At 41.6% G+C, this 26069-nt stretch overlaps 1 protein-coding gene across 1 annotated transcript; it reads right to left on the bottom strand.

The window, feature by feature from the left end:
- Positions 1 to 22487: 22487 nt before the first annotated feature.
- On the bottom strand, positions 22488 to 25808 carry LOC127015802 (interleukin-8). The gene is made up of 4 exons (XM_050895969.1): positions 25688 to 25808; positions 24779 to 24914; positions 23896 to 23979; positions 22488 to 23312 (listed from the first exon to the last, which is right to left on the bottom strand). The coding sequence occupies exons 1-4, from the start codon at positions 25746 to 25748 to the stop codon at positions 23282 to 23284; spliced, it is 312 nt and encodes a 103-aa protein (XP_050751926.1). The 5' UTR covers positions 25749 to 25808; the 3' UTR covers positions 22488 to 23281.
- Between the last annotated feature and the right edge of the window lie 261 nt (positions 25809 to 26069).

Raw genomic sequence — 26069 nt, 5'->3', positions numbered from 1 at the left:
TCTTGGACAGTACGCATGAGTAAGGACAGTTTACGTGACAGTGCTCGGTTTTATGCCTGGATGACTGTTCACAATATCTGAACTGTCAGACTCATTCCACAGTGGTTACTGCTGAGGAAATTCCAGAAGAAGTCTCCTGGGGTCTGAAGCATGAGGCTGTTTTGGACACAGAGCAGCAATGTGTGAAACTCGGCAGTCAGCTCTCCAGCAGAGGCATGTGCTGAGATGAGCAGTAGTCAGAGAGGTTGTGAACATGCTGAGATGCAGTAGACATTACAGAGCTTGATCCTGTGAGTCAGTACTCGCGCAAACAGGCCTGGCACAAGGGAATTGGGTACCTCTGGGAGTATTTCAGAAGGTGAGACCATCTGCCTGAGCAAGGCTTTGTGCCTGCAGACTTCCAGATCACCTCTAGCTATCTTCCATGTGAATGTGGGTAGGCTCTCTTCAGTCCAGATGACAGCAGCAACAAGGCTGAGCTGTAGAAGAACTCTCCTGGATTCTACCCTTTCCTCCAGCTCCCCTCAACCGCCTTTGGCACGTTTCCTTTTGAAAGTAAGGAGAAGACAGGGAACAGATAGCATCATGTCAGCCAGAATTTAGAAAGCTGCATTCTTCCCTGCCTGCTGCCATATCTCTTTCGTTATAGATAAGTCTGTCATGCCTTGGCTGCAGGTGGTAGCGATGTGCTTGAGTTAAGTTTAAATTAGTTATCAAGAGCGGTGGTGTCAGTACAGCTATGACAGAACTCACCAAAGTGTTTGTATTATTTGCCTCGTTGAAGTTACCATTCAAGTTACCCACCTTGCTTAGGTTCTTTGGTAAGAGCTGCTGTGTGAAGAAACTGAAATCCCTCAGTGTCCTTAGCTTGGGCCTCGGGGTTACGGGAGCATAGAAAGCTGTCCCAGTTTAGGCAGGCCCTGAGGAAATGCATACAGAGTGTTACTAGCCACATGACTTAATCTTCTTCATGTTATCCAGTTGTTAATTCATTAAATGCAGGAAGTGATTCCGTTGCTTTGTTGCACGCTTTGGCTGCTTGCCTTTCCACAGCAGGTATTTGGCTTGGCATCTGTAGTGAGAGCATGCGTTCACTGGCAGCAGGCCCAGAAAAGCTAAAAGACAATTAAACAAGAGACAACGTCCTTTTCATTTAAGCAAGTGAGGACTTATCCTAACTGCACAAAAATGAGTTCGGAGGACATGTCCCAGATACAAGTCTTAGGTCAAATTTTTAACATCACCTAGAAACCATTTAACATGGGCAATCTCTGAAAGGGCAAGGGTTTTTCCTAACAAGTCAGGTGTTTCCTCCAGTGCTTTGATTAGGAGTGAATTATGTTCTGATTTGTAAGAGAGAGCTAGAAAAATGTCGAGTCACTGCTACCTACTAGTGTCTACAGTCAGAGGGTATATACTGCTGATATCCCCTCTTATCGTTATTGTGATGTTCCCTTTTTTTCTGTACCAATGCTATGTTTCCTAGTATTCCCTAGGTATGATAGGGTGCTATTCCCTAGCACCTATGACTCCTCCTGTGGATCCGTCTCTGTCATGAGGTACAAACATATAATCATCTCTGCTCTCAGAGAGCCAATACTGTGGTTTTTCAGTCTCCGGGAAGATTCGCTGGAGGTTGTAGCCAAATTTCAATATCATGCTACAATTTTGTGCAAAATATGTTTTATATCTGTCAGATGTTTTATTTCCTTGAATTTCCTTGTGTGTTTCTCTAGTTTTGAACTGTTCCAGTCCATATTCCCTTGTAAATAATACCTGAATATGTAAGAAATACAAGTGTCCCATTGTTCAACTTGTGTCACGAAGGATCTCAACTCAGTTTTGTCAGCTGCATCGTGGCACACATCACACACTGTTGTGCGCTCGTTTCTTTAATGCCTTTTGAGATGTTAACATTTGCATTTAAAATGATGATCCATAACAAATGATGGTCAGTATTTTCTTACCTGTCTTCCTGGGTCTTCACCTAATTTTAACATTCTGGAGTCCTTAGGTCTGTCTTTTTCCCCTCAACAGAGTTAGAGGTTCTCCTTTACCTGTGCTCATTGGTGACAATCAGAGCATGAACAAACACACTGTTAATAGCTGCAAAGGAATGTGTTTGTATCCCTCAAGCATTACCTTAGCAAATATAAAGGGTTGGCTTTGACATCAGTTCATTGGGTAATCATTTCTCCGTTTTTCAGTTTCAAGTGCCAGCTTGCGTTTTCCGAGATGGCTAATGGGATTGTAGTTATTGCCACACTGTGACCTTACTTTGTGTGACTGCTGGACATACAACAATTTCAAAAAGCGTGTAAATTGGCTGACTGGTGGTGGACTGACCGGTTCTGGTATTTTATACCTAACATATAAGGGCAAGAGGGGCTTCCTTTTGAGGGTGGGAGCAAATTGTTCAAGCAATTTATTCCTACCCCCACTGAGGGGGAAGAACCCCCAGGCTTTTTAGTGGCAGGTGTGATCCTGGATAAAGATTACAGTTGGGTGACTCCTTCCATCCTCACATAGCTGTTCAGCTGATAAGCCTTTGAGGTCATCACAGCTCTTGAAAGGCAGGAAGAGCTCCTCTTGACTTTCCAGCAGCTGAAAATGCCCTGCATCTTATGAACTTCCTGCAGGCTTTTGCCCTTGGATCTGCAAAAACATCAGGGGCAACTCTTTATTCAGAAGGTGGAGTGGATCTCTTGCTGTGGGCTGTTAGGTCCTGCTTGTCTGCCAGAAGCAGGCAGGTTTTCTGATTGCTGGGGCAGATCTTGGTTCTGTGGTTTGCACATTAATTCAGGTGCAATAATTATACTGAATATGCAGCTGGCTGCTGCTGCTGCTTGTGTATCTGGCTCTAACATCTGACAGCAGGACTTATACTTTGCCGGTGCCTTGTACAGGTGTGATATAGCATGTCCTGTAACAGTTGACGATTGTTCCAGTGGTTTTATCTAAGCACGGGAGAAAGGATGCAGAGCCAGCAATATGCTGCCATTGTGCTGATACTTTCTAGGTGGTAATATTTTGCAGTGGTTGGTAGAAATATGTGGGGCTCCCTAGGGAGCACGAGCAAAAGACTGATTAAAAAAAGTATCATGCAGTAAAATGCATGTTTCATTTCAGGGCATTGTTAACGAAGATGAAGTTTTTGCTTCCCGAGGGGACCCCTCAAAGAAGCTGTGAAAACAAAGTCCTCCCATCCTTATACTTTAAGCCTGATAGCAAAGATTTCCCTTAACTGGGAAATGAGCTGTTTCAAAATAAAGACATAAAAATTTGTTACATCTGCAAATAGTTGGAAGTAAAGCAAATATGAGTCTCTTAAAAAATGAACTATTCACCCAATTAAAAAATGAACTACTTGCCCAATAAAAAAACCCAACTAAAACCCCCCAAACTACACACCCCACTCTCCCCCCCCGCCCCAAACCTGGGTTAAGCCAATTTCAATCCAACTAAGTTTTCAGGTTCAGTGGAGCTGAGTAATTTTTGAGGGTGTGCTTTGGCTAGTTGTGGTCTTTTGGTTGAAGTGATGACATCAGTTGAGAAAGCAGTGACACGAGACTGGTGACCACATGAAAATGGGAACACTCGTTGGAATCATCACAAAATCTTTTAAGTCTTCTCTTATGACACCCGCACTTTAATCCTCTATGTTACTTTCATTGGTTGTGTTGCAATGAAGGAAAAGTGAAGAAGTCTTACTTGACTTACACCCTAGAAGATAATAATGCTGCCAGCTCAGGGAATACTTTCTTAAAACACTTTGAGCGCTACGTGCAGGTTCATTCTTTAGCATATTTGGACTCTGTAGTAAAATCGATTACATTGTTGCTGGCAAAAAAAATGCTTGCTGTTTAGTTGAAAGGAAGGAAAAAATAGTATTGATAAGTTTGCTTAATTCTCAGTGAATTATCCAAAATAGCATACAAAACAGCAAGAGGGACAAGTATTCACTTCAGCTTGTTAAAGGGAGGTTTTTAGAGAGGGAGATGTTTGGAGGAAAAACATCGATAACACTTTTGATAAATATGATCACCACTGAGGTTACTGTCAATGATTATCTTCCCCATTATCTTGTATTTCTCTCTCTTTTTTCCCTCCTTTTTTAAATTTTCAGATTGCTTGACTTCAAGTAGCCTCAATACACACAGGGTACAGGAATGTGCAAGGAAACCATACTAAAAATTATGCCAACAAACGTGAGCACACCATTTTTTCTTTCTTAAAATTGCTAGTGAGTGCTGGTGTCAGGAGTACACAGAGACGGTGGAAGAGTAAGCAAGCTAGAGGGATTCTTTAGAAAATAGGCTACTGAAAAAAGCAACTTCTGAGTTGCTTGAAATTCTGCATTTTTACCTTTGGTTTTCTTCTAAATAGTCAAAATTCCCATAAAATTAAATTGATCAGGACATTGGCTGAAAAGAATCATTTCACTTATCTCCAAATACTGTTTTGCTGTGAGATCAGAGTAGTTTCATTTAGATAAACAGTTTGCCATTAGCGTTTGAATATGTGCTTGAATTTGACAAAATCATTGCTTTCTAGTTTCTCAAGTTTTTCAGTTTGTTTGAATCCTCATTTTTCTAGTGGAGCACTGTTCCATCAGCACACTTTCCATCTGGACGGCCCCGGCTTGTATTCATGGTACACATCATTTGAAACAAACTGTACTCAGTACTTCGCACTGAGAACTGACTCTTGTAGACCTTATTGATCCAGCATTACCCATTTGCTTCTTACTCTATTTCTTTTGATAGTCATTTTAGTATCAGAAGACATTTGCATGCTCTCCTTCATCCTTTCCTCCAAGCAGGAATAGTATTATGAGAATTTTTCAACAAGGAAATGACGGTATAGCATTTGGCCTGCCAACAGGTCAAGTGTGTGCAGATAGATTTGCAGCTCTTTCCCATGTTTCTTACTCAATCTAGTCTCTTGCTGACTTCGGTGAAAGATTTAGCTATGCAAAAAATACTTTTTTTTTTTTTTTTTTTTTGGTGTTAACTAGGAGTGGGTGAAGCTACAGCGTTCAATATGAACCAGCTACAACAATGCCTGTTTTCTTTGGCTATTTATTAAATAATATTTTATTATTATTTACATGAGCAGTGCTTACGTAAATTGCTTCTCTCTTGTAGAATGACGGTCTTTGCTGTCAGAGGTGAAGTACCAAACAGAGAAAGCCCAGAGGGGAGCAAGAGAGAAGCAGGAGTTAGTGCAGCCTTGTGCGCTCTGCCTCTCACAATAGGAGCCTGAGGACACAGGGACTCCACCTGTGTTAACTTTCTGGAAAAGGAATTAGCAGAAAGTGAGGAAGGAGTTGATAGAATTTTGACAACAGGAATTCAGTGTCAGCAAACATGTTTTTATTGGCTTGATTACTGGTCTGCTGCTCGCAATGTCTGGCTTAATCAGCCGTGAACCAGCCCGGATTGCTGTGCCTTTGTTTATCGGTTATTGATAATTCAAACATAAAGCTTTCAGAGCGTCGGATTTCTCGGCAAGTCACTCGCTCTTCGTTATTTGTGTTGGGTGACTAAGTGTCTTTCCCACAAAGATCTGACACCTGCATGGACAACTCTTCAGTAAGAGCAACTGAGCTGCGTTAAATACGCGTTAGTACTTAAGGAAAGACTGTGGAGGTCCAGAACAACTGGGGCAAGTACAGGCTATAGTTCAGATCCTTTTAATGAAAGAGAATAGAGCCTGTGTGTTCACCTAGTGGATTGTGCTTGATTTTAAGCATGCCTGTCTGCTTCCAGTTACGGTATGCTATCTACAAACTTCTCCCAGACCCCACGTGGCACAGTGAGGTGCAAATTAAATTTTGGCTCTGGTGTTCTGCTGCAAAGATAACGAACATTTGTTCTGATTTGGCAGGAAGAAGGAAGTAAAAGTATATAGGGTACATTCAGATTTTATTTGCACCCATTTTACACTGGTATCATTATGTTATGGTGCTGGGTGAAGCCCAAACAGAAGCTGTCCCAAGGCATGGTTTATATCCTTACTGACTGATGTTCAGTAAATTCTTAAAAGCAATGGCATATGCTGGTTCCTGCACCTGTGTGTCATTCTAAAGAGGCGGGTGCTTCACTCTCCCCAAGATCTGTTGAGCTTTTCCAGCAGCCGCTCGAAGTGTCGACATGCAGATATGGGATGTGTTTTATGAAACTAGAATCCATTAACTTGCTGAAATACTCTTGACGCTTGTTTAGCCACCTAGATCTCCAGGTCTGATGAATAATTACTTTACAAGGCCATCTGCTACTGTCCCAGCGACATAACTTTTTGAAGGGTCAGTGCCAGACTGTTTTGTGAAGCAGTTAGCACAGCAGTGCTAGGTAGGCAAGCTACTGGTGCTATCATGATTGTGCTTGGATTTGTGAATAATACTGAGATCATAGTATTGCAGTTTGTAACTTGTTGGGAGGTTGTTCCAGGATTTTGATGCAAGGAGGTGTGATTTATCCTGACCACGAGGGGTTTTTTTCTATGCAAAAAGTAACAAAAGGTTAATGACTTCTAGAAGCTTCTGCTGGGTGAAATTATTTTGTGGAGGAAACCTTAGACTTGGGCTCTATGTTGTTGTATCAATACTGTTCCTAACTGTCGGCATTAGCATCTACATCTGATGTGATAGAAATTTGGAAACATGGGCAATTCAAGTCAGGAGCTCTTTTTGTCAGTAAAACTCCTGAGTAAATGTATTATTGACCACTTTCCTTTTTCAGTCAGCCAGTATAATAGTTTTGCAATAAAAGCAATTTCAAAATAAGTCTTGCATAACAGGATGAGAAACCTATCAAACTGCACCTCTGGACTCCTGTGGAGACTTGGCCAATCCCATATAGCTTCAAATTTCTTCTTGTAGCGGAAATCCCCCCCTCACTGATTGCTCTTCTGGGGCAAATTACTTTTTTCTTTTTTTTTTAAGTTGTGGTGTCTCTGACCAGCAATTTAGATCTGATGATTTCTAGACTAAATGAAAATTTACTGTCCCCCATGATTTTGAGGGGAAGATCAATTTGCCCATCTCCTCCTTAATTTCTGCTCCGTTCTGAACTGGCAAGTCTGCAGCTAGCCTTCCCCTCACAGCAGAAGTCTAATGTTTGCTGTTCCAAAAAAAATGTTTGCACCTCTAACCGCACACATCTTGCAGTTTTCTTTGGAAGACTTCCAGCCCCTGTTTTAGAACATCATAGCTTATTTTGAACCTTCTCCATCTCTTGGATTTCATAGTCTCACTTTCTTTTGATTTTAATTCTTTTCGTCTGTTTTCTTCCAGCCCCGCTCCACACCCACCCACCCCCACCAGCTCCTTCACTTATTTCATCTTGTTCCACCAGGAATGCTAGCTGACAGTGAATCAATCTTCTTTGCAAACTGAGTCTACTTCTCATACCAGTGTCACCCTTTCTTGTTATTGGTGATTAATGAAAATTTGCGGGTTCAAAGTGCTTTTTCAGTCAGAAGAAAAGATTTGTTGATGGAATTAGATATTTTTCATGTAACCCCATGTATTTATTACAATGGGCAAAGCATTCCTTTGTTAAGGAGGCAAACGCCAGATGTAGTTTGCCCAGTTCAAATTCCTTTTGTCCAGCCTCTGGCAAAAGCCCTGTCTTGGTGGTTTTTTTCTACCGCACTAATTCCACCTGCGCTGGGCATTTTTGTTTGCGAGGTTCTTGTGTGCTTGCCCGCCTGTTATCCCTGCCTGGTTTCTACATGTGCTCCCTTTCTCCCACTGATGTCCAGCCAGGCAGGAAGCGTTCGTGCAAAGCCAAGTTTTGAGCTGGCTCCCATGGCTGTTGTCCACAAAGCTGGGTTCAGCCTGCGGGCTACGGCAGCCTGTCCTGACTGGGGCATGGTGGAGTGGCCTGCATAGTCCCGTTGCGCAACTTCGACGAAACACTGGCAAGACTCTTGCTGAGTCACAGGAGGATTGTATGGGCCTAAACCAACTTTTTTGTGTGTGTGTGTGTTAATGCTTTATCCTTACTCTAAACCACAGAACAGTTCTTTGAGGCCTGTCTTTCAGCCTTTCTTCTTGATGGTATTTTCTGAGTGTTTCTGTGTTCTTGTATTTGGATTACAAAACGTGAGAGACAGTAATCACCCGATTATCCACATGATACACCTTGAGCCCTGTATAGTCTGGAGGTATTAGCATTTTTCACCCTGAACCTGGAGATGGGCCTGTTGCATTCCAATCAGTTTGCCTCTGAGGGAGGATGAACAACGTCTTGCTGTCACCACCTACTGCTCCCTCTTGTCTGTGCATTTTCTTTAATAGGCATGAGTTTCCTGACAGTGGGGAAAAACAATTAAACCAAACCAAAACCCCTGAACGTCTCCAACCAAACGTTTGTTTGCCAACACCCTGCATTTGGGCAAGCAATCTCTGAGAGGTTTCCTGCATTGCATCAAAGAAACAGCGATAGCAAAGCTGTTGGGATGCAGAGGGATTCACAGAGAATCATCAGCAGAGCATTCAGCGCAGAGGGTGGAGTGGTAAGCTACTGGGTGGAAGGGCTACGTGTCGTTTAAGCTACAGCGGCACGTTGTCATGTATTCTACAAGGTTGTCCTCTCATCAGTTGTACAGTTCATTTTTCGTTATGCATTTAGTTTGAAAACATCATCTGTTTGTTCTAGGCAGTCTCTCTTGCATAATTATTCAGAGAAAGGTAATTAAATGCTAGTGAGGGCTCTTTCCTCTGTCTTCTGTCACACTTGTTTATTCTTTCTCTTTCACCTGTGTTTTACTTGACAGTCAGATTCCGTCTTTTTCCTCGATGACATAGGGGGACTTTGAGAATTAACTTCCAAATATGAAATGTTTTCCAGATTTCATTTCTTGGGGACATGCTAGTAAAAGGTTCCCATAACATATGGAAAATAAAAAGCTGCCTGCCTCTGCAGAAGTAAGAGCACAAAGTGGTCAGCTTCCCTGCTTAGTCGATTCCAGTGGGAGGAGTGGTCCAGAAACTTTAACTTCTTAGCTGCAAAATCTTCCCAATTTTTCTTACTGCATACTGGGTAGATCCTGAGGCACCTGTGAAGCCTGAAGCAAACAGATGTATTCCCCCAAATTTGTATCTCTAAGATACTGTCAGCTTCCAGTGGACTCTGGCTCGTGAGGAAGAGTTCAGCTATGGTCTTGTTTATGAAGAGCTGAGTTCATAGTTGGAAAACTGTAAGTGCTACTTAAACAAATAATGGATGCACACAAACAAACAAACAAAGCTGCCAAACCCTCAGCAGCATGGCATCTGGAGCAGTATCCTGCAGACAAGTTACAATAGATCAGATGGGGCTCCCAGTGTTTCAGAAGGACAGTGACAACTGCAGCTTATTGCATTTTCTAACTCGATGAACACATGTTGTAGATGTTCCTGTCACAGTAGATAAAAATTAGATGCAGATGATATTTGGCAATGACTAAAAACTCTCTGCTATGTTGCAGAGTACTAAAAAAATTGGCTTTCTTCTCTCTTCCAGATGTGAAATGGAACTCAGTGCACTTGAGATCTTTAGTGATCTCAAATATTCCACTTTTAAATAAGTACACAGAATCTGTATTTCCTTATATCATATTTGATCTCTAGGAATGCTGCCAAGTATGTTTAACTTATAATCTTTTCACCCCATAGGACCTCAGAAAAACAAAAGATCAGTTTTTAAAAAGATTTTTTCTGTTTTCAAAATGCCTTCCTTCTGGAATTCTAAACTTACATGGTTACTTATAAAACCGCTTTAATGTTTGGGATTTTTTTATCAAGTAGATGGGCCAGATCTGAGGGGTTTCTAGGGGTCAGATCTAAAAGCAGGATTTTCACTGTGTCCCAGATTTTAGGCCTTATTTTGAGGTGCCCAGTTGTCCCCTTTCACAGACACTGAGTCCATGTGCTCAGGCTTCTGGTTTCCAGGGCCAAGTGAACAAGTTCTTATTTGGATTTCTCCCCCCCGCCCCCCTCAAAAGACCAATGTCCCTTCATAGTTCATTGTAGAACCTGTAGTTAACCTACTGAGACCTGCAAATAGCATCACCAGTTTTTGTGCCAAGTGACAGACCTAAATTCAGGGTTCAGGGAGGTAAATTTAGGAAACAGGAGAAAGTTGCAACGAAGTCAGATACTACTTTGATGAAACTGTTTTTGCTTACAAAGAAAGCACAGAGTTATTTTTGCCTGGATGCTAGTACCAAAAAAATTGTTTACACTGTTTTTTCCAGACAGCAATTAGCCCAGAGTGTCCCTGGTGTTTTCTGAGGAACATATTCCCAGTGCTTTTCTTGGCTGAACGTAGGTATTTGTTTATATCCTGCTTCATTTCCATCTCCAGCCTTGTCTTCCTAGTATATGGGAAAGAGAGGTTTTCCAGCCAGGTGCCTGATCCTGTTCCCTGCATGTCCAGGTTTCTTTACCGTGGAGACCAGGATATGGCAGGGGATGATGAAAATCCAGATATTGTCCTGACAGGGAGTCAGGATGCAGCTGGATCGTTTGTGCAGCTCCAAGAGTTGGGGAGTGCTCTCAAAACCACCATTTTAGATGGAGCTGCTGGGAATGGGAATTATCCAGTCTGGCTTATGTCAATCAGCGATATCCCTTTACTTGCGTGTGCTTTTCATAGGTCTTTGTTTTGCATGGTGAAATGGGCTTTTGTTTTGCTGCTGATTTTTTCATCTGGAAAAGATATTACTTGTTCATAAAAATTATTACTAATGAAGGACAGTGATTATATCTATTAGTTTTAGTATGATTTAACCTTATCGCATGACGTTGTATATACTGTATTTACGTGCTGTCATTTGTCTTCTGGATCAGTATCTCAGAAGCCACATGGAGGTGTGCTGGGATCTTGATGCCATCCATACATGCTGTTCTTACAGTCCTTCTGCCATTCCTCCTGGTGCATCTGCACCTGGACATTCCCCTTCATTCTCTATTCAAACCAGTTTTAATGTTGATATCACAAGCCTGTGCAGCGTGAGGCAACCAGTGATAGAAAGCCGCGTGTGATCAGGAAATCCTCATGCTCATCTAGAGCTCTTTGCAGATTATGTAAGTTTTTCAGGAGTCAGTTCTCATGTGTTGTTTCTGCGGTGTTTGCAGGGCTAACCACAGCAGTTATGAGAGCCACTGACGCAGCAGGTATAAAGCGGAATCCAGTCCCGGTCTTAAGAAGCATTAAGGATGGAAACGTCCCAGAACACGGCTGATTCAGGTAGGTAAGTACATACTTGGAGGCTAGTTCTGCATGGAAGCAAGGTGTCTGTGGATTAAATAAATCCAGCAAGTCTTGTTCATAAAGCAAGTTTCATAGTTTGAAAATAAATATTCCAGAGAGACAGATCATCCAAGGTACTTAGATATCTAATTCCTATCTACATAAGGGGGCTAGGTATCTTGACAGACTTTGAACAGTGTATCAAAACTGAGCTGCTGCATCTGTTCAGCAATCTAGCCTAACACTGTGAAAAAGGTTTCCACCCTCGAAGTACGGACGCTGGATCCACCTGTCAGGCTGCTCCTGAGGTAGTGCAGTTTTCAGCCTGACATGTTAGTATGAGATACTCTATTTCTGGTTTATGGTAATACGATGGGCTGTCAGGGATTCCTAGTGCAGAAGGCACATATCCCATCTACAGCTGTGTAGATGGCTGCAGACGGTGGGAGCCTCAGGAGCAGCAGAAATATCCACTTGTACAAAAAAGTAGTGGATGGCTATTATCAAATCAGCGTATCATGGTCATTTTTCCCAGTGAGGGCCTGGAGTTGCCCTGTTTCCTGTGAGAGTGTGTGACATAACGCAAGAGAGCTCAGAAGCAGCAGACCTGCCCCTTGATATCTGTCCTCAGCAAACTACTGTGAGATGGTGTGAAACCAAAGAGATAAAGGGGAAATTGCTGCCTTATAAACAAGCTGCTGATTATCAGGCTGGTCAGTCAGAAATGTCTGTCCCTGGGACAGGCACGTACCTGGGGAAGGCCCAGGAAGGTATTTTCTTTGTGTTTTGGGGTGGAGCAGTCTCTGGACAGATCAGTGGTGAACACACAGTACTGGCTGTCTCAGGTTTTCACTTTTTCAGTTACATCTTAGCCTAGGCAACAGGAAAATGCAAAGTCATTAATTATAGCACACATAATACACAAACATCTCCGGCTATCCTTGGACACAAGCTTTTGTCTGTATACTACCAACAGGTAATGGAGTAGATGCACTGGGGTTGTACTTGACATAGCTTCTCTACAGTGAATGCAGCAGTGATGCTGAGCAGGATGAGAGAGAGTACAACTTAGGAACCTCGAGGAAGCGATGGTGCTGAGGGAGGCGGCAGCGCCCTTTGGCTTTTGTAATCATTGCAATAACGTAGCGCTGCTCGGAGAAAGGAAAGTGCCCCTAGGGAGTAAGAAAATGACTCAGATGCACCAGCATCTCATGACCACCTAGGAACCGCTCATTACTCTCTACTTACAAGACCTGTGAACTCAGAGCAAAGCTTGAAAAAGCACTTCCAGATACCTGACACAGTAATAGTGCTGAAGTATAAAGGAGGGACAAAAAAAGAAAGAAAAATCCAACTGATAATGAGGCTCTTGTTCCTTTTCAGCTCTGTGAAGGGCAGGACATGTGGCACATGGATTAAAAAGGACTTGCACACTGTCTCCAGAATACTTTTAGCATTAAAAGCAGGAGGAAGGGAGGGTGCTTTTCAGAACCAAAACAACCACATTTACTGTGAAAACATCAGCCATAAGCATACATGCAATATACCAAATGCCCAGGAGGACAGATTAGAATTGAAGGGAACCGTGCAGTTGACTGCATTGAGTATATATGCTCTGCTCATTACGGTTAGAGTGTTTACTGAATAATGCCTCAGTTTCCTTGAGCAAATAAACGGCTCAGTTTCTATGGTTTGCCCAGAAACGGGGTGGGGTTCAAATGCCTGCTCTTTTTAAACCTTTTATTTGCTGTCCCACAGGGAAGAAATTTGCATTGTGGTAGAATTTATATTTCTGTTTCTGTTTCTTTCAAAGCCAGTTACTGTAGGGTGCTATGGGGTTGAAAGTCTTTGGTCTCATAGAAGCATACAGGATACCTTGTAAGGAGTCTAGAATCTGTTAATACATGGCTATCAGGAGTGAAAATAAAATAAAGCTAAATTTAAAGGTGTAAGGATTGCATAAAGCCTTTACATTGACTAGTACCAGTTCAGATCATCACAGGGCATCATCATGCCCCAAACTCAAGCTATTAATGCTGTAGCTCAAATCCGGTTCTGACATCACTCTACTTCTAAATGTGGACAAACTAGTGTGTTGCCATTACGTGATGAAACCAGAGCTCTAGGATCCTAGGCCGCTGTTTAACAGTTGGTAGCAACGGTCTTTGGATTGGTTTGAATGGTCCCCATCCCACTACAGATATTCACTCCTAGCCTTGCTTCCCTCTTGTTGGTTGCACCAACACAGGTGTTCATAGAATGAGTCCAGAGGAAGGACTAACTCTTATTTTGTGCCACCTTATTGTTCAGTTACCAGTTCTTAATTGTGATGCACCATGCAGCTGCACAAACATTTGTGCCTGCATGTTAGGCTGCTGAAGGGTTGGAAGAAATGAGGAAATGTGGAGATGAGATGGGAGAAGAAGGGGGATAGCAGCTTCTGCTGAAGGCAGCAGTGATGTCAAAAACTATTTTTAAATCTCACTCCGAAAGAAATGGAGCCGCACAGGCACTTCACCACGCAGAATTGCTGAGGCTGGCCAGAAAGAGGAGGTTAGATGAACAGAAGAGGTTAGTGTGGTTGCCGACGCTATCCTTCTTATCCAAACAAGCCTCAATGATCTTGAATGCAAATGTGAGAGTGGTGAAGAAAAGGTAAATGACCTCCTAATGTAGCAGGGGCAAAGCAGCTTTTTTTCTTTTTTGGGCACATGAGGAACATTGTATCTTGTGGCCTGTCTTGTGGATCTGGTATTGTTTGCAGGCTGGTTTGGGTGGGAATCAGAAACCTCCTACAGTGCAGTGGTTGAAATCAGTTGGAATTAAGCATGTGCCTTGATTAAGTTCAGTTGCCCTTTAAGTGCAGGGGGCAACTGTATTGGCATTTGATGGCATTATAGCAATTTCTGATTCACGGTGACTTAACAGAAGAATATCTGTTGTCTTAAGCTGTCAGAGACCCTAAAGATTAGGGTAAAACAGGAAAGAATTCATGTAGGCAAACATGTTTTCTCACTCAGATCAGATACTTGGCATTCAGAAATATTCGAAATGTGGCCATTGAATTTGTAGCCTTTCTTAAAGGTAGAAAATGCAGGATTTCCAACACTGCAGCTCAGAGGACATTTTTGATTGCAGGGTCACAAAGTACACTTCGTATCAGTCATATCTGGTTGTTAATATGATAAAAGGAAGCAAACTGAGTCAGTGAGTCACATTCTTTTAGAGACTAAGCCTATGTGCTTAACAATAGTCACTACATTTCCACGGAAGAACATTGCTGGGCTTCAGATTCCCATCAGTGAGGCTGAAATGTTGATCTGAAATTAATTCTTGCATTTCTTTATAGATGGAAACAGTTGTTTGTCAGCAACAGATAGAATTCATAGCTCTTAAGAACTAGAATAACGATTTGCTAGCAGCAGGACATGTGGATTGGTGTGAGAGGTGTTTTGTTGTTGTGTCCCTATAGATAAAGGGGCAGTCTGTAAAAGCCTAAGCCGAGGTCAGTGCTGGAGTTAGTGGCGCCGTTATGTCATGCCCATAGTGCTTGGGGTGAAATTGGATTAATATCACAGGAATTAATTTTGCTCATTTTTGAGCGTCTCCAGAAATTTTGGCCACATGCTATTACGTGTATTGTAGTTTGTCTGATTTCTTGACGCTTAATAATAGTTCTCTTTGACTGGACAATAACCCTTAAATATTTTGTTATCTGAGAAAGCATCATTAAGCAGTTACTATCAGGCACTAGCACTAGAAGTAATCCTATACAAATCTGATTCAGGCAGGTCACCTAGTTCTTGCATCTCCGGCGTGACTTTTAAATTTCCTTCATAAATCGCATTGGATTCTGATGTACACCAGAAAATGTAGGAATGGCCATTGAGGATCGGAGTAGAGGTCCATCAAAGTTGGTATTTTATTCCTGAGCTGGGGATTCCTTGGGAAAGAGCAAATACCTTGGAAAAGAGGAAAAGAAGAGGACAAGCATTTGGGGCTACCTCTCTGGAATATTCTCACACTCTAGCCAATTTTAGAGCAGGGATTTCCCAACCTGGATCACATTTCTGTGCATCTAGATGTCCTCAGTGGGTTTTCTCCTATGTTTTTGTTGCATCTTGTCTTCAGTCTCTGCACACTTTTGAAATGCACAAAATCCTTTGGTGAGAAGTTCCCCAGGTCAAATATTTGTTGCATGAAGAACCACCTCTTATTGTTTGTCTGAACTTTGCTTCCTTTAGCTTTACGTGATAGCCCTATTTCTCGTATTAGAAGAATATTCTCATATTGACAAAACTTGAATAAAGGATTGCCTCTGATCCTTGTTCTAAACTACCTAAATATTAAAAAAATCTGAAGGTTTGTTTTCACGCACCTGGAACCTGATATAACCAGAATTTATGGTTAGTTATATCATACTAAATATGCATGAATGCCTTTCCAAATATTTATTTGTTATTGCTTTGAAGCGTGTGTATAGATGCTTCTTCCATTTGTACAATCCTTTGTCATGTAGAATAATTGTTACAGTGGAAAAACAAATACAAACCACATTCTGTGGCTCTGTCGTACAAAGTTAAGAAAAATTAATATTGCATAAAGGAAAATATTATCTGAGCCAGAATGAGGTCAGACAAGTAGAAAATAAGACACAAATAATTTTCTAATGTGAGTGGACTGTTTCTTTAAATATATGCCAGGGGTTCAGAGTAAGTGCTGAGCAGGATAGGTAGCTTTCTCAATGAGTGTAGGCTGTTGAAACTGAAAATCATTTTTCATTTTTTTTGTCACTGCCTATGCATACAAACACACGCTTGGGTTTTAACAGGTGAGTCTCTGGGTATTTTTGGAAAGCTACTCTGGTTTTAGTCATAAGGACTGGAAAAATTTGCTCGCTTTCAGCCACGGCTCCTGATACCAGGAAGAGCCAGGGCAGCAGTAATGACATTCATGATTAGATAAGAGATTTCAATCTATGCAGGTGTCGCTTGTTCCAGAGCATTATGGACATCTGGGAAGTGTAATTCATCCTCTTTATGTATTGCACCCTCAGAGTTTGTGTTTCGTATTCAGTGGTTGGTTACATCATAAGAAATTCCTAAATGTTGCAAAAGATAAAATTTTCCTGTGTGTGGCATGTCACCCTGGACAGTAGTGAACTCGCTGTTCACACTAGAAACCTTGCTAAGGACAGAAATGTAACCAGACGTAAGATAGGCACAAATTTATAGAAAAAAATCCATTTACATTGTATCAGCAGTATAGTTTCACGTCCTGATTTCTGTAGCTTATTTTCTTGGGCGCTGTATTTCCACATCCTTGCTTGCCATTTTGTATTCTCAGGATGTTAACAGTTAACATGTTTTAAGACTTCGCCTTTTTGCTTTTTGTGGAACATGTAGTTTTAGTGGAAATGTCGGAACTATATTTCAAACCCAGTGTTGTAGATTTGAACATAAAGCCAATTTCTACTTTTTCTTTCTACCTATGAGAAAAAGCACCTACAGCGGGCCACTTTGTTTTCAAGCACTTTGCAAGGGAAGAGTGGCCTACCTAAACAAGCTGAGAAATGAGTCCTCTCTCTGTTTTGACTGCTTTCCCTTCCTGATCAAGAGTAATTTCTTGTCAGCCCAGGAGATTTGAATGAAGATAAGCATCTCAGATGTCTCTGTTTGCAAATGTATTTTGGCTGTTCTTTTTAAAACTGCCTAAGGATTTAGATACCTTGTTGTCCCAATAAGTTTTGGGGTTTTTTTAGTTTTAATTGACATCAATTTTGTGTAGTTTCAGTTAGTGGAAAAACCCAAGCTGAACTTCAGTGGAGGCTGAAATCTCAAGTGCTGTAGACACTGAGGAGGATTTCACCCCGGGTATCTCTGTATGGGAAGGAATACTGCAGCAGTTCTGTCCCATGTCCAGGACTGGGTGGTGGCAGGTGATGTTTCAAGTTCTGCTCTTTGGTCCTTTCCTGTGCTTGGTATATATTGCTTCTCCTTGACTTCTGTGAAAGCCTGACCAAAAGGAGACCATAAGGCACTCATCTGTTGCATGTGTACTCATTAATTATCTCCCATTATAGCAGGTGGCAGTGCTTTCCTGAGTACCGGTAAACGGGTGCTGGTTTTCAGTTAGAAGACCTTTCCTTTTGACCATGGCATTAATTGTTTCCTTGATGCTTGTGCTTTGCCCCCACACAGTGGCTTATTCTCCTGCAGTCTTATTCCTTCTAGAAGTTCTGCATCAAGTAAAAAGAAACACGTGCGATCCAGGCTTTCACTAGCATGTCCAGTCTTACCGTCATGAAATCTGCCGCTGAATGCTTTAGCCTTCAGCTAACGGGGCAAGAATGTCTTCTGTTAGTGCTTTGGTGTCGTTGATGCTTCATAGCCATAAAGAGAGCTTTTTTCAAGTGAACGGAAGAGGACAAACTTTGTTTTCACAAAGTGTATGTGTTTCTTCTTATTTGGATTTTAAAAAGTCACTACAAAGTGAGAGATAAAAAGTAATCACTGCTGAAGATTGCTATAGTTTGAATATACACTACCAGAACTCTAAGAGAGATGGTAGTCTAGAGGACAGGCAAACGTGTGCCTCATATACATGTCCTACACTTCATAAAACGGTAAAGAAGGAAAGAATACACTGCAAATAGTTTAAAAAAAAAGTTTCCATTTCTCGGATTTAAGGTTTGTCTTCCTATCATATGCCTATGTTTTAGTTTTTCTTAAGTAATTCATTATTTCCTGGAGAGAAATTCTCCCTGGCACTGCCCGATTCCTTTGCCAAGCGTCCTGTGATAATAAGACAGTAGAAGTGAGATGAAATAAATAAGGGAGTAGCTTAAGTGGCAGAGGCTTGAGCACAGACCCAAAGGCCAAGCACCCCTCAGCTCTATTACAGGGAGCATCCTCAAGTCAGTCCCCTGAAACTCTGGGCTTGCATCCCCTGTGGAGCAAACGCAGCCTTCTGATCTTGTTTGTCCCATCAGGGTAATCTAAATAGGCTGTCACAGACACAAGCGTAGTTCAGGGGTCAGAGGGGTGAGCAGGAGCCCAGGGGCCTGGCATTTTTCTTTCTTAATCCTGGGAATGCTAGTAGTTCATTCAAGATCCTCTCAGCATTTTCACACTCATGCCTTGATCCCTCTTTCGTAGCAAAACAAACTGTCAAGAGAGAACAGGTATGAATCCAAGAACCATAAATACACTCATTGCCCTGACTTGGTGGCAGAGAAAAAGATGAAATGTGTATCCGTGCCCCTGGATATGAGAGAAGGCTCCCTTCTCCATGATATTCTTACGTAATAAAAAGGCCAACAAATGCGACAGAAACATTTACAGAGGAGGTCCCTAAACGTAAATAGAAGTGGTGAGTATTTCAAGCTTTTACAATTTTATTGACATTTTGGTTTTAGCGTGGACAGTTGAATTCTGATTCTCTTGTCTGCTTGCAATCTTGAAAAAAAAGTGACCTCAAAAAAAGAGGAGGAAGGGGAGAATTGTCAGTATTTTTGAAGTCTCATTGTTGCTGTGGAAGCATGTAATGTATATCTTTAATAAAAAAGCCAGGCTAAGAGGGTGGACTTATTCATTTGGTCCTCTTACGAGCTATGGAGCTTTCATCATTCTGGAAAATAATTGCAAGGAGAAGCTAGAAATCATTAATCTCAGGAGCTCAGTGTGAGCGTTGCTTCAGTGCTTAAAAATTGGTTTTGGCATTCTGGCATTTTGTGTTAGCTGAGTCAGAAAAGCTGCTTAACTCTCCTCTTTCTGCTGCCTTCTCGAACACCGAAGGCTCGTTCGTCCAAACGTGTTCTCAAAACAAGCTACTTGTCTAATGACCGCTTACTTCCACAGATTTTTATAAGGTGTATATGTATGAAAAATAGTTACCTGCAAAAGAAAAAAAAAAAATTAGATTTTCCCCAGTTTACCTATCTTCCAGTAAGGAATAGCAGAAATTGATAGACTGATACCGGAGTTGCCAATGCATCCTTTGGAGGGAAAAGTCTTACTTCACATATCCGCTAGAGTCATTGGCCGAGTCCGTGGAGATACAGGCAAGTGGGATCTGGTCAACCTAGTACAACTTTTTTTTCCAAGAAATTTGATCGTGTTCCTCGTGAATTTTAACTTTCATGGCATAAGATAGTTGGACCTGCCAGAGGCTGATAATTGTTTAAAATAAATGATATTTGTTAACGATGCAAAGTTATTGAGCATAGCTATGTTGAAATCTGCCTGCAGAAAGTGGTAGAAAGAGTGAGCCTCGTTATACCTATAACCTAACTGTGTATGTGCAGAAGGAATTGTAAATTAGCTGTTGTCACTGAGGAGATAGAGCTGGGTGTCACAGGTTTGATGTTTTTATAGAACGGTGTACAATGTCTTATGGCAGTCAAAAAGGCGACTAGAGTTTTAGGAAGCATTTAGAAAGGAATTATGGGGGGAAAAAAGAGAAAATATGAGAAAATTGTATTGCTTTCAACATGTCATGTTGAAAGCAACCGGATGTGTGTACTTCTACAGCCTGTGATTAAACGGTAGAAGTCATTGTCACAAGATGCTGAGGAGGCCAAAAGTATGATGGGTTTGAAGAAAATGCATTGTAAGTACTGTAGATACACAGCTGAAATAGTACAGAGTTTGCACTTGAACTCTTGCTAAGCATTAGCTCTGACTAAAGGAAAACAGCTTATTCCTTTTGTCGGTTCGGAATTGGGCTTAGAGTCTCAGCCTACCTTCCAGGTTCTTCCACGCATAGTATCTTCCTCTCTAGAAATCCATAGAAATTGCAAAGTCATCCGTGCACTGACTGGCACTCATAGTTACGATTAAAAATAATTAACTGCAGATAATATTACAAATAAATTTTCACGATGGTTTTCAACAACAGAGATCTCAGGCTTATTTTTATAGGTGGGAAAATTCTTGTTTCACTTTTGCACACAGAAACAAAATGCCTATTTGCTGACCCAGAAGTTTCCATGGCAGTCTGTATAATTTCCAAAGGATCCATTTCCTGTGGAGTTGCTCATAATATCCTGTTATTAACAAGAATAAATGCAATGCTTGGAACAAGTCTGCGATATCAAGCCAGAGCTATGTATGATTTTCCTGGGCTTTTCCCACGTTATGTGATAACAACATAAGAAATGCAATCATTTCCAGAATGGGAAGGAATCCATAAACAAAAGCAAGTAAAGCATGGCTAATGCATCTGTCACCTGATACCTAACGCGGATGTTTGTATTAGTCAATATTCAGCACAGAGAGAGGAGCGGAGGCCAGCAAATCACTGTTTGTATTCTCTATTCTTCTAAGGAAGAGTTAAAAGTGTTTTTCAGGGACTTTCCAGTATGACTTTCTTTCAATGACTTCCTCTATGGTTTGCAGCATTTATACATTAGAGAGAAATATACTTTTGGTATTATAAGAAAAGTAACTTTAAAACTCGAGGGAACACATTACAGTTCGTGATTGAAAAGGCTCTCCTTACAAGAGCAGAACTACAGCAACCAGGCACGGGAGGTGGAGTTTGAGGCTAAGGAAATGACACGAGGTGGTTGCTTGGTTGTTTGGTTGTTCCTACCGTCCTCTTGCCCCCAAACTGAAATTGTTGGTGAAAGAAGGAAGTGAAAGTGGTTTGGAAGGAAGATGAGGTAAGGGACCAAGAAAATAACTGAGGACAGAAAGGACATGTAAACACCTCTGCTACATTTAATTGCGAGGAGGGCAATAGAGAAATGAATGGAAGGTGACAAATACGCATGGCGGCTGTAACATGGAATGGCCTTCTGACAGGGTTGTAGAAATACAATTTAGATGCTGAATGAAGTGGCTAAGGGGAGCAGAAGCTTACATGAGATTTGGAAAACGAGAAGACGGACAAGAACATGTAGTTAGCTGCAGTGAAATCTCAGGGTCCTTCCTTTCATTGTGGTGCAAATATGCTGACTCTTGCTCACCGCCTCTTCAGCTTTCTGGTGTGTTACGCAGACATGCACACGCACACACACACACAAAGACACTTACTAAATAGTCTACATGTTTTCAAAGGGTGCACTTTTCTGTTATGACTTCTGCGTGGCCTGGTAACTGGAGGGCCACAGGGCACATTGTTTAGAGTTCAAGTGGATGAACACCTCAAACTGATGCCAAAATAATATGGATCGAAGAGAGGACTGACATCAATCTTACTGCAAAGGGTCTTCAAGAAGAAGCAAGCCAAAGACAGCTTTCTTATTCTATGATCACAAAGTTACCTGGCAAAAACCCTTCTGCTGTTTTAAGACTATCTATCTAGATCATAGGTAAAAGTGAAATAGAAGTGTGCATGCCTCCAATAAACAGGTATACGCTAGTTTAAAGCAATAGGCTTTAAACCTATGCCCTCTCTCTCTTATTCTCAGTCCCCTTCCTGAAGATGCCCAACACGTCGCTGGCTTTCATTTGGCCGCCGTTGCACTTTGAGCTGATGATTTCAGAGAACTGGTACGCAGGGATGCTTTATACTACTGTCTTATGAACTGCACTGGGACTCCAGTGGGAAGGCGCATTACACCCATGAGAGCTGTGCTCTCCCACAGGAGATGGGGTGGTAACAATATGAAGCATCCCAGTTTACCTGCCAGAATCCTTCCTCGGCGTTCGTATGCGGTATGAGTGCTTCTCTCCCAAAGAGGCCGAGCATCAATGCCTGTGCATGGTGGGGAGGAATAGCCAGGCCTTTTAAAAGAGGCAGGCATCGTGTACTCAGCGCTCTCTGTTTCAGGGATCAGAATAGGAAGCAGTTGTTACACGAGGGCAAATGCTTGGTATTTGGCTACCCAAAGTAAACGTCACAAATACCCATTTTCTTAGTCAAATAGTGGCCTTTTGATGTAGTAAATATTTACAGCTCTGGGGCTGATCTGGACACTGGCAGTGTTTAGGCATCTGAGGTTAAAATTTGCTTGTCTGCAAGGTGTTTAAATAAGGAGCCTTACCCTACAGCCCACCAGTCCCCAAGGACTGGGAATAGCCTGAAGAGAGGAGAGTGAGCATTTTACCCTACCCTAGGAGTTTGTTATTGTCTTCAGTAAAGTCAGGTTACCATAACAGGGTGAGTTATGGTACCACGTACTAAAAATTTTCATTTCGGTTCCAGAAATCAGGCTGAGGTGGCAAAAATGAAGCAGACTGTTTCCAAATAAAGCAAATAAAAATGTAAAATAGCAAACAGATAACAAACAGATTTTTTGTAGAAAACATTTAATAATACATTGTTAGGAATAATTACACTCTCACAAGCAAATTCTGTGTATGTAAGATGCAGTTTTTTCCATTAGCTGATTGAGACATTAGACATACAACCAAGTCCTTGTACGGAGCAATGAGAATATTTCTTAAGAAATATTTCTTAAGAAATGAATAGTAGGAATGGAAAATCCAGTAGAAATGAAATAAATTATCAGCATTTTCTCTCTTGTATAGGAACTGCTCAATAAATACATTTATAAATACCATGGAAATCACAATAAATAAGTACCAAACCCAGTGTCTTACAGATTGCGTAGGCTGATTTTTAAAGTCAGAAATCACAGTTCACAGTCTAGACACAGTCTGACCGTGGTTCAGGAAACTGTTGTTGACACAACATACTAGTGCACTCCAGGGGAGCAGGAGGAATTACCAGTTTGCTGGTGTAGTAGCAAAATAGTAAGGCTTAATGTAAATAAGCTGTGCTATAAGTGCATTGCACTTAACTAGCTGAAGTGGCTGCCAAGGGTTCTTCATTTCCTTTAGCAAACCACTTTTCCTATTCAGCGTCTTCAGTGTCAGTGAACAGCATGGCCCACAGACAACGCTGACCATTTTGAAAGACTTTCTTAAATAGATGCAGTTAAATAAATAAATACAATAATCCATAATTAACATAATAACACGGATGCAGGAGGTGGAAGATGGTACGCTGCCTGAATGATGCTTTTCCCGAATGTTTCTCTTAACGGAGGAGCGGGAGCGGTTCCCAGATTTTTTCTGTCCTGGTGTTTCTTACAGTGGCGAGTCAGAATTGAGTTCAGCCCTGTTAAGAGGTGAGGGAAGAGGATCATTTAAAAGCAGGTTCAAGAATGGTTATCATTGCTTAGCATTGCATGAACAGTTAAGGATGAGTGGTCTGTTTCCCCACTCTATGTGCTATTTTGATGCATGGAGAGAATAAGTTGCTGTTTCAAAAGCAATTACTGAAATCCCAGTGTGTGCGTATCTGGTGCCCAGCTAGGAAACTTCTGCAGCACGCGTTTCTGTGTTTACTCGCATCAAGAAACTCATTAACACAGAAACATGAATTGTTAACATATGCTACTGTAAGTAAGGGGAAGATGAATTTTTTAAAGCCTCGTTTTTCAAAGGGAGCCGAACACTTTCCTTTCCCTCCAGATGGAGTTGCCGGTACTCAAAGGTTTAGTAGTGACATATCAGCTTGAACAAGGACCCTGCAGCAGAGTCAGAAAGACTAAGACTGATTCTATAATTAAGCAGCAAGGTTCCTTGTTCTTTAAATCTGATTAAGGGAAAATGGAAAGTATCACTAAGAAGTCCTACAAATTGGCTTTTTTGGGAGATTTACCACTCAACTGCCCAAATTGAGAGGAAATGGGACTTACTTGGCCAAAATTGCCTTTATGATCAGCTGTACCCAGGGAGCAGTGGGCTCCAAGCACACCTCTCTGCCGTCCTTCAGAGTAGCTCTGCAAAACAGGAATAAAGGAAAGTCAGGAAACTACTACATGGATTTGTTTTACTCACAGAACATAATATTGCATTTTTAGATTAGTTAGTGTAAATTCATCCCAACTGCTCTACGTTAGACTTGGCCGTTTTGTTATATGTGTTCCACAGCTGAGGAGACTAAAACTGTCCAGAAGTTGTGTGAGTCTGCGTGCCTGCTCTCAAAGCAGTCACACATTCCCAAAAATCTTTCTCAATATATATGGGTACTTGGTTTGAATTTGTTTAAATTAGTAAAGCTTTCTTACACGATTGAAACCTCCATTGGTGAAAAGGTGTTTCAGCAGTATAAGGATTTCAACATTTTAGTGCCTCCTCCGTGCTATTCAGGACCAGATTAGTTTCATTGTTTCCCTAAATCTGCCTGTGGGAACTTAATTTTTCCCTCCGAGACTGACGCAGACTGTTTTAATGGGAGTTTTGCCTGCCTAATAAATGCAGGATTTCAACTACGTTAGTACCTTGTGTATTAAGAACTGACCAGTCCTCGAAATTCATGTTCTACCACCACAAATATTTAATATGTCCCATGACAGATAAATAATGATCAGTTCAGGAATACGTAAGGTCATAGAGACGATGAAGAACATGGTGTATTACTTAAAACCGTCTCTCTCAAAAGAATAACCAAATCCGACTGCATCTTGTCAGCCTGCTAACTGTCATACTTGTCATGAAGCGTAAAAGCCCCTGCAGCGGCAGCAGCAGCAGCAGCAGAGCGTAGGTGAAGAAGAGGGAGGCTCTTGCAGAGCTACTTACATGACTTCAACGTTCCTGCAGTGGGGGCCGCTCTGTGTCAGCTTCACATCTTGAATGGATTTAGGAGGGATGAACTTCGAATGAGTGGCTATGCACTGGCACCGGAGCTCGGTTCCCATCCTTGCCAGGGTCCTACCTGTGAGCAGAAAAGGAAGGTCGTGGTTTGAGAGGCGGTCTTACCATCTCTGTATCAGACATAAAGCACGACTGCTCTTTTTTAACAGCATTCTCAATTAAAAGACTGCATTTGTCCAAGCTGCCTAAATCCTCACGGTATAAAGATCAGTTGTTTATTTGTTTCAGAGGAGCTGATGCCCAAGTACGTTTTAAAATAAATTATCACATCTTTTTAAAATAAAACCACGTATTTTGTGGTTACTGGTACTGACTACACTGTACAGTTCGTTGCATCATTTTAATATCTGGATCTAAAAACTGGCAACTATGCAGAAGTTAGAGCCCTAGATTTTTTCATTAATTGAAGGCTTGTCCATGCTTCTGTGTTCATATTGTTTATTCTCCGTTCCCAGCTGTATATTACTTGCTTGAGGCAGTATGATCATTAAGTAACAAATACGAGATCATAAACTGCTCTTTGTGTGGGAAGGGAGAGAAACATTCAAACACTTCAGAAGAAGATCCTGTCTCTAGCTGCATGCACTTCAGGTAAAACATAGAAACAAAGCAAATTTAAGTTGCATCCTTAAAATTTTTCCCACAAGATGTCAGTAACTCTTCAGTACAACGGCTACGTGGTAGCTTTGCGACTGAAGAGAAGTTGCTCAAAATCTCTCGAAAGAAACTAATTTGCTGAAACAAATACAAAGCTACCTCTCTGCAAGGACAAGCATCTCGGTAGATGCCTAGACAATACTACAGCCGTGGGGACCTTGGCAGGGATTTACTTACCTTGAGACATAGCCGCTGAAATCAGGAAAAGAGCCAGGACAGCCACAAGTTTGCCGTTCATGGTTAGACAGGAGGTTTTCGCTGGATTGGTTAGCTCTGGTTCTGTGGAGCAGTGACCTCTCTTGTCCCGGAGGGTTGCGGATGCCTGATCTGGGCGATCCATCTTGCTTATATACCGTTTTGTGCCCGGCATGTGTGCTCTGCTAGCATGTAGATTGCGTTAGAGGAATTTCCCAGATGCAGTAAAAATGAGTCACATGACTGTTGTGAAACTCCTTCCTAGATGACGAGGAATTGCTCTGCTCAGAATGATATAATGTATTAGTTTATTAAAATATGTAAATAATAGCCATGCATTCCGATCTCTTTTGTAGACTTTTGT

This window comes from Gymnogyps californianus, chromosome 4, assembly GCF_018139145.2.
Source record: "Gymnogyps californianus isolate 813 chromosome 4, ASM1813914v2, whole genome shotgun sequence".
NCBI lineage: Eukaryota > Metazoa > Chordata > Aves > Accipitriformes > Cathartidae > Gymnogyps > Gymnogyps californianus.
Note: the sequence above shows the minus strand (reverse complement) of the source record. Positions and strands in the feature narration are given on the sequence as shown.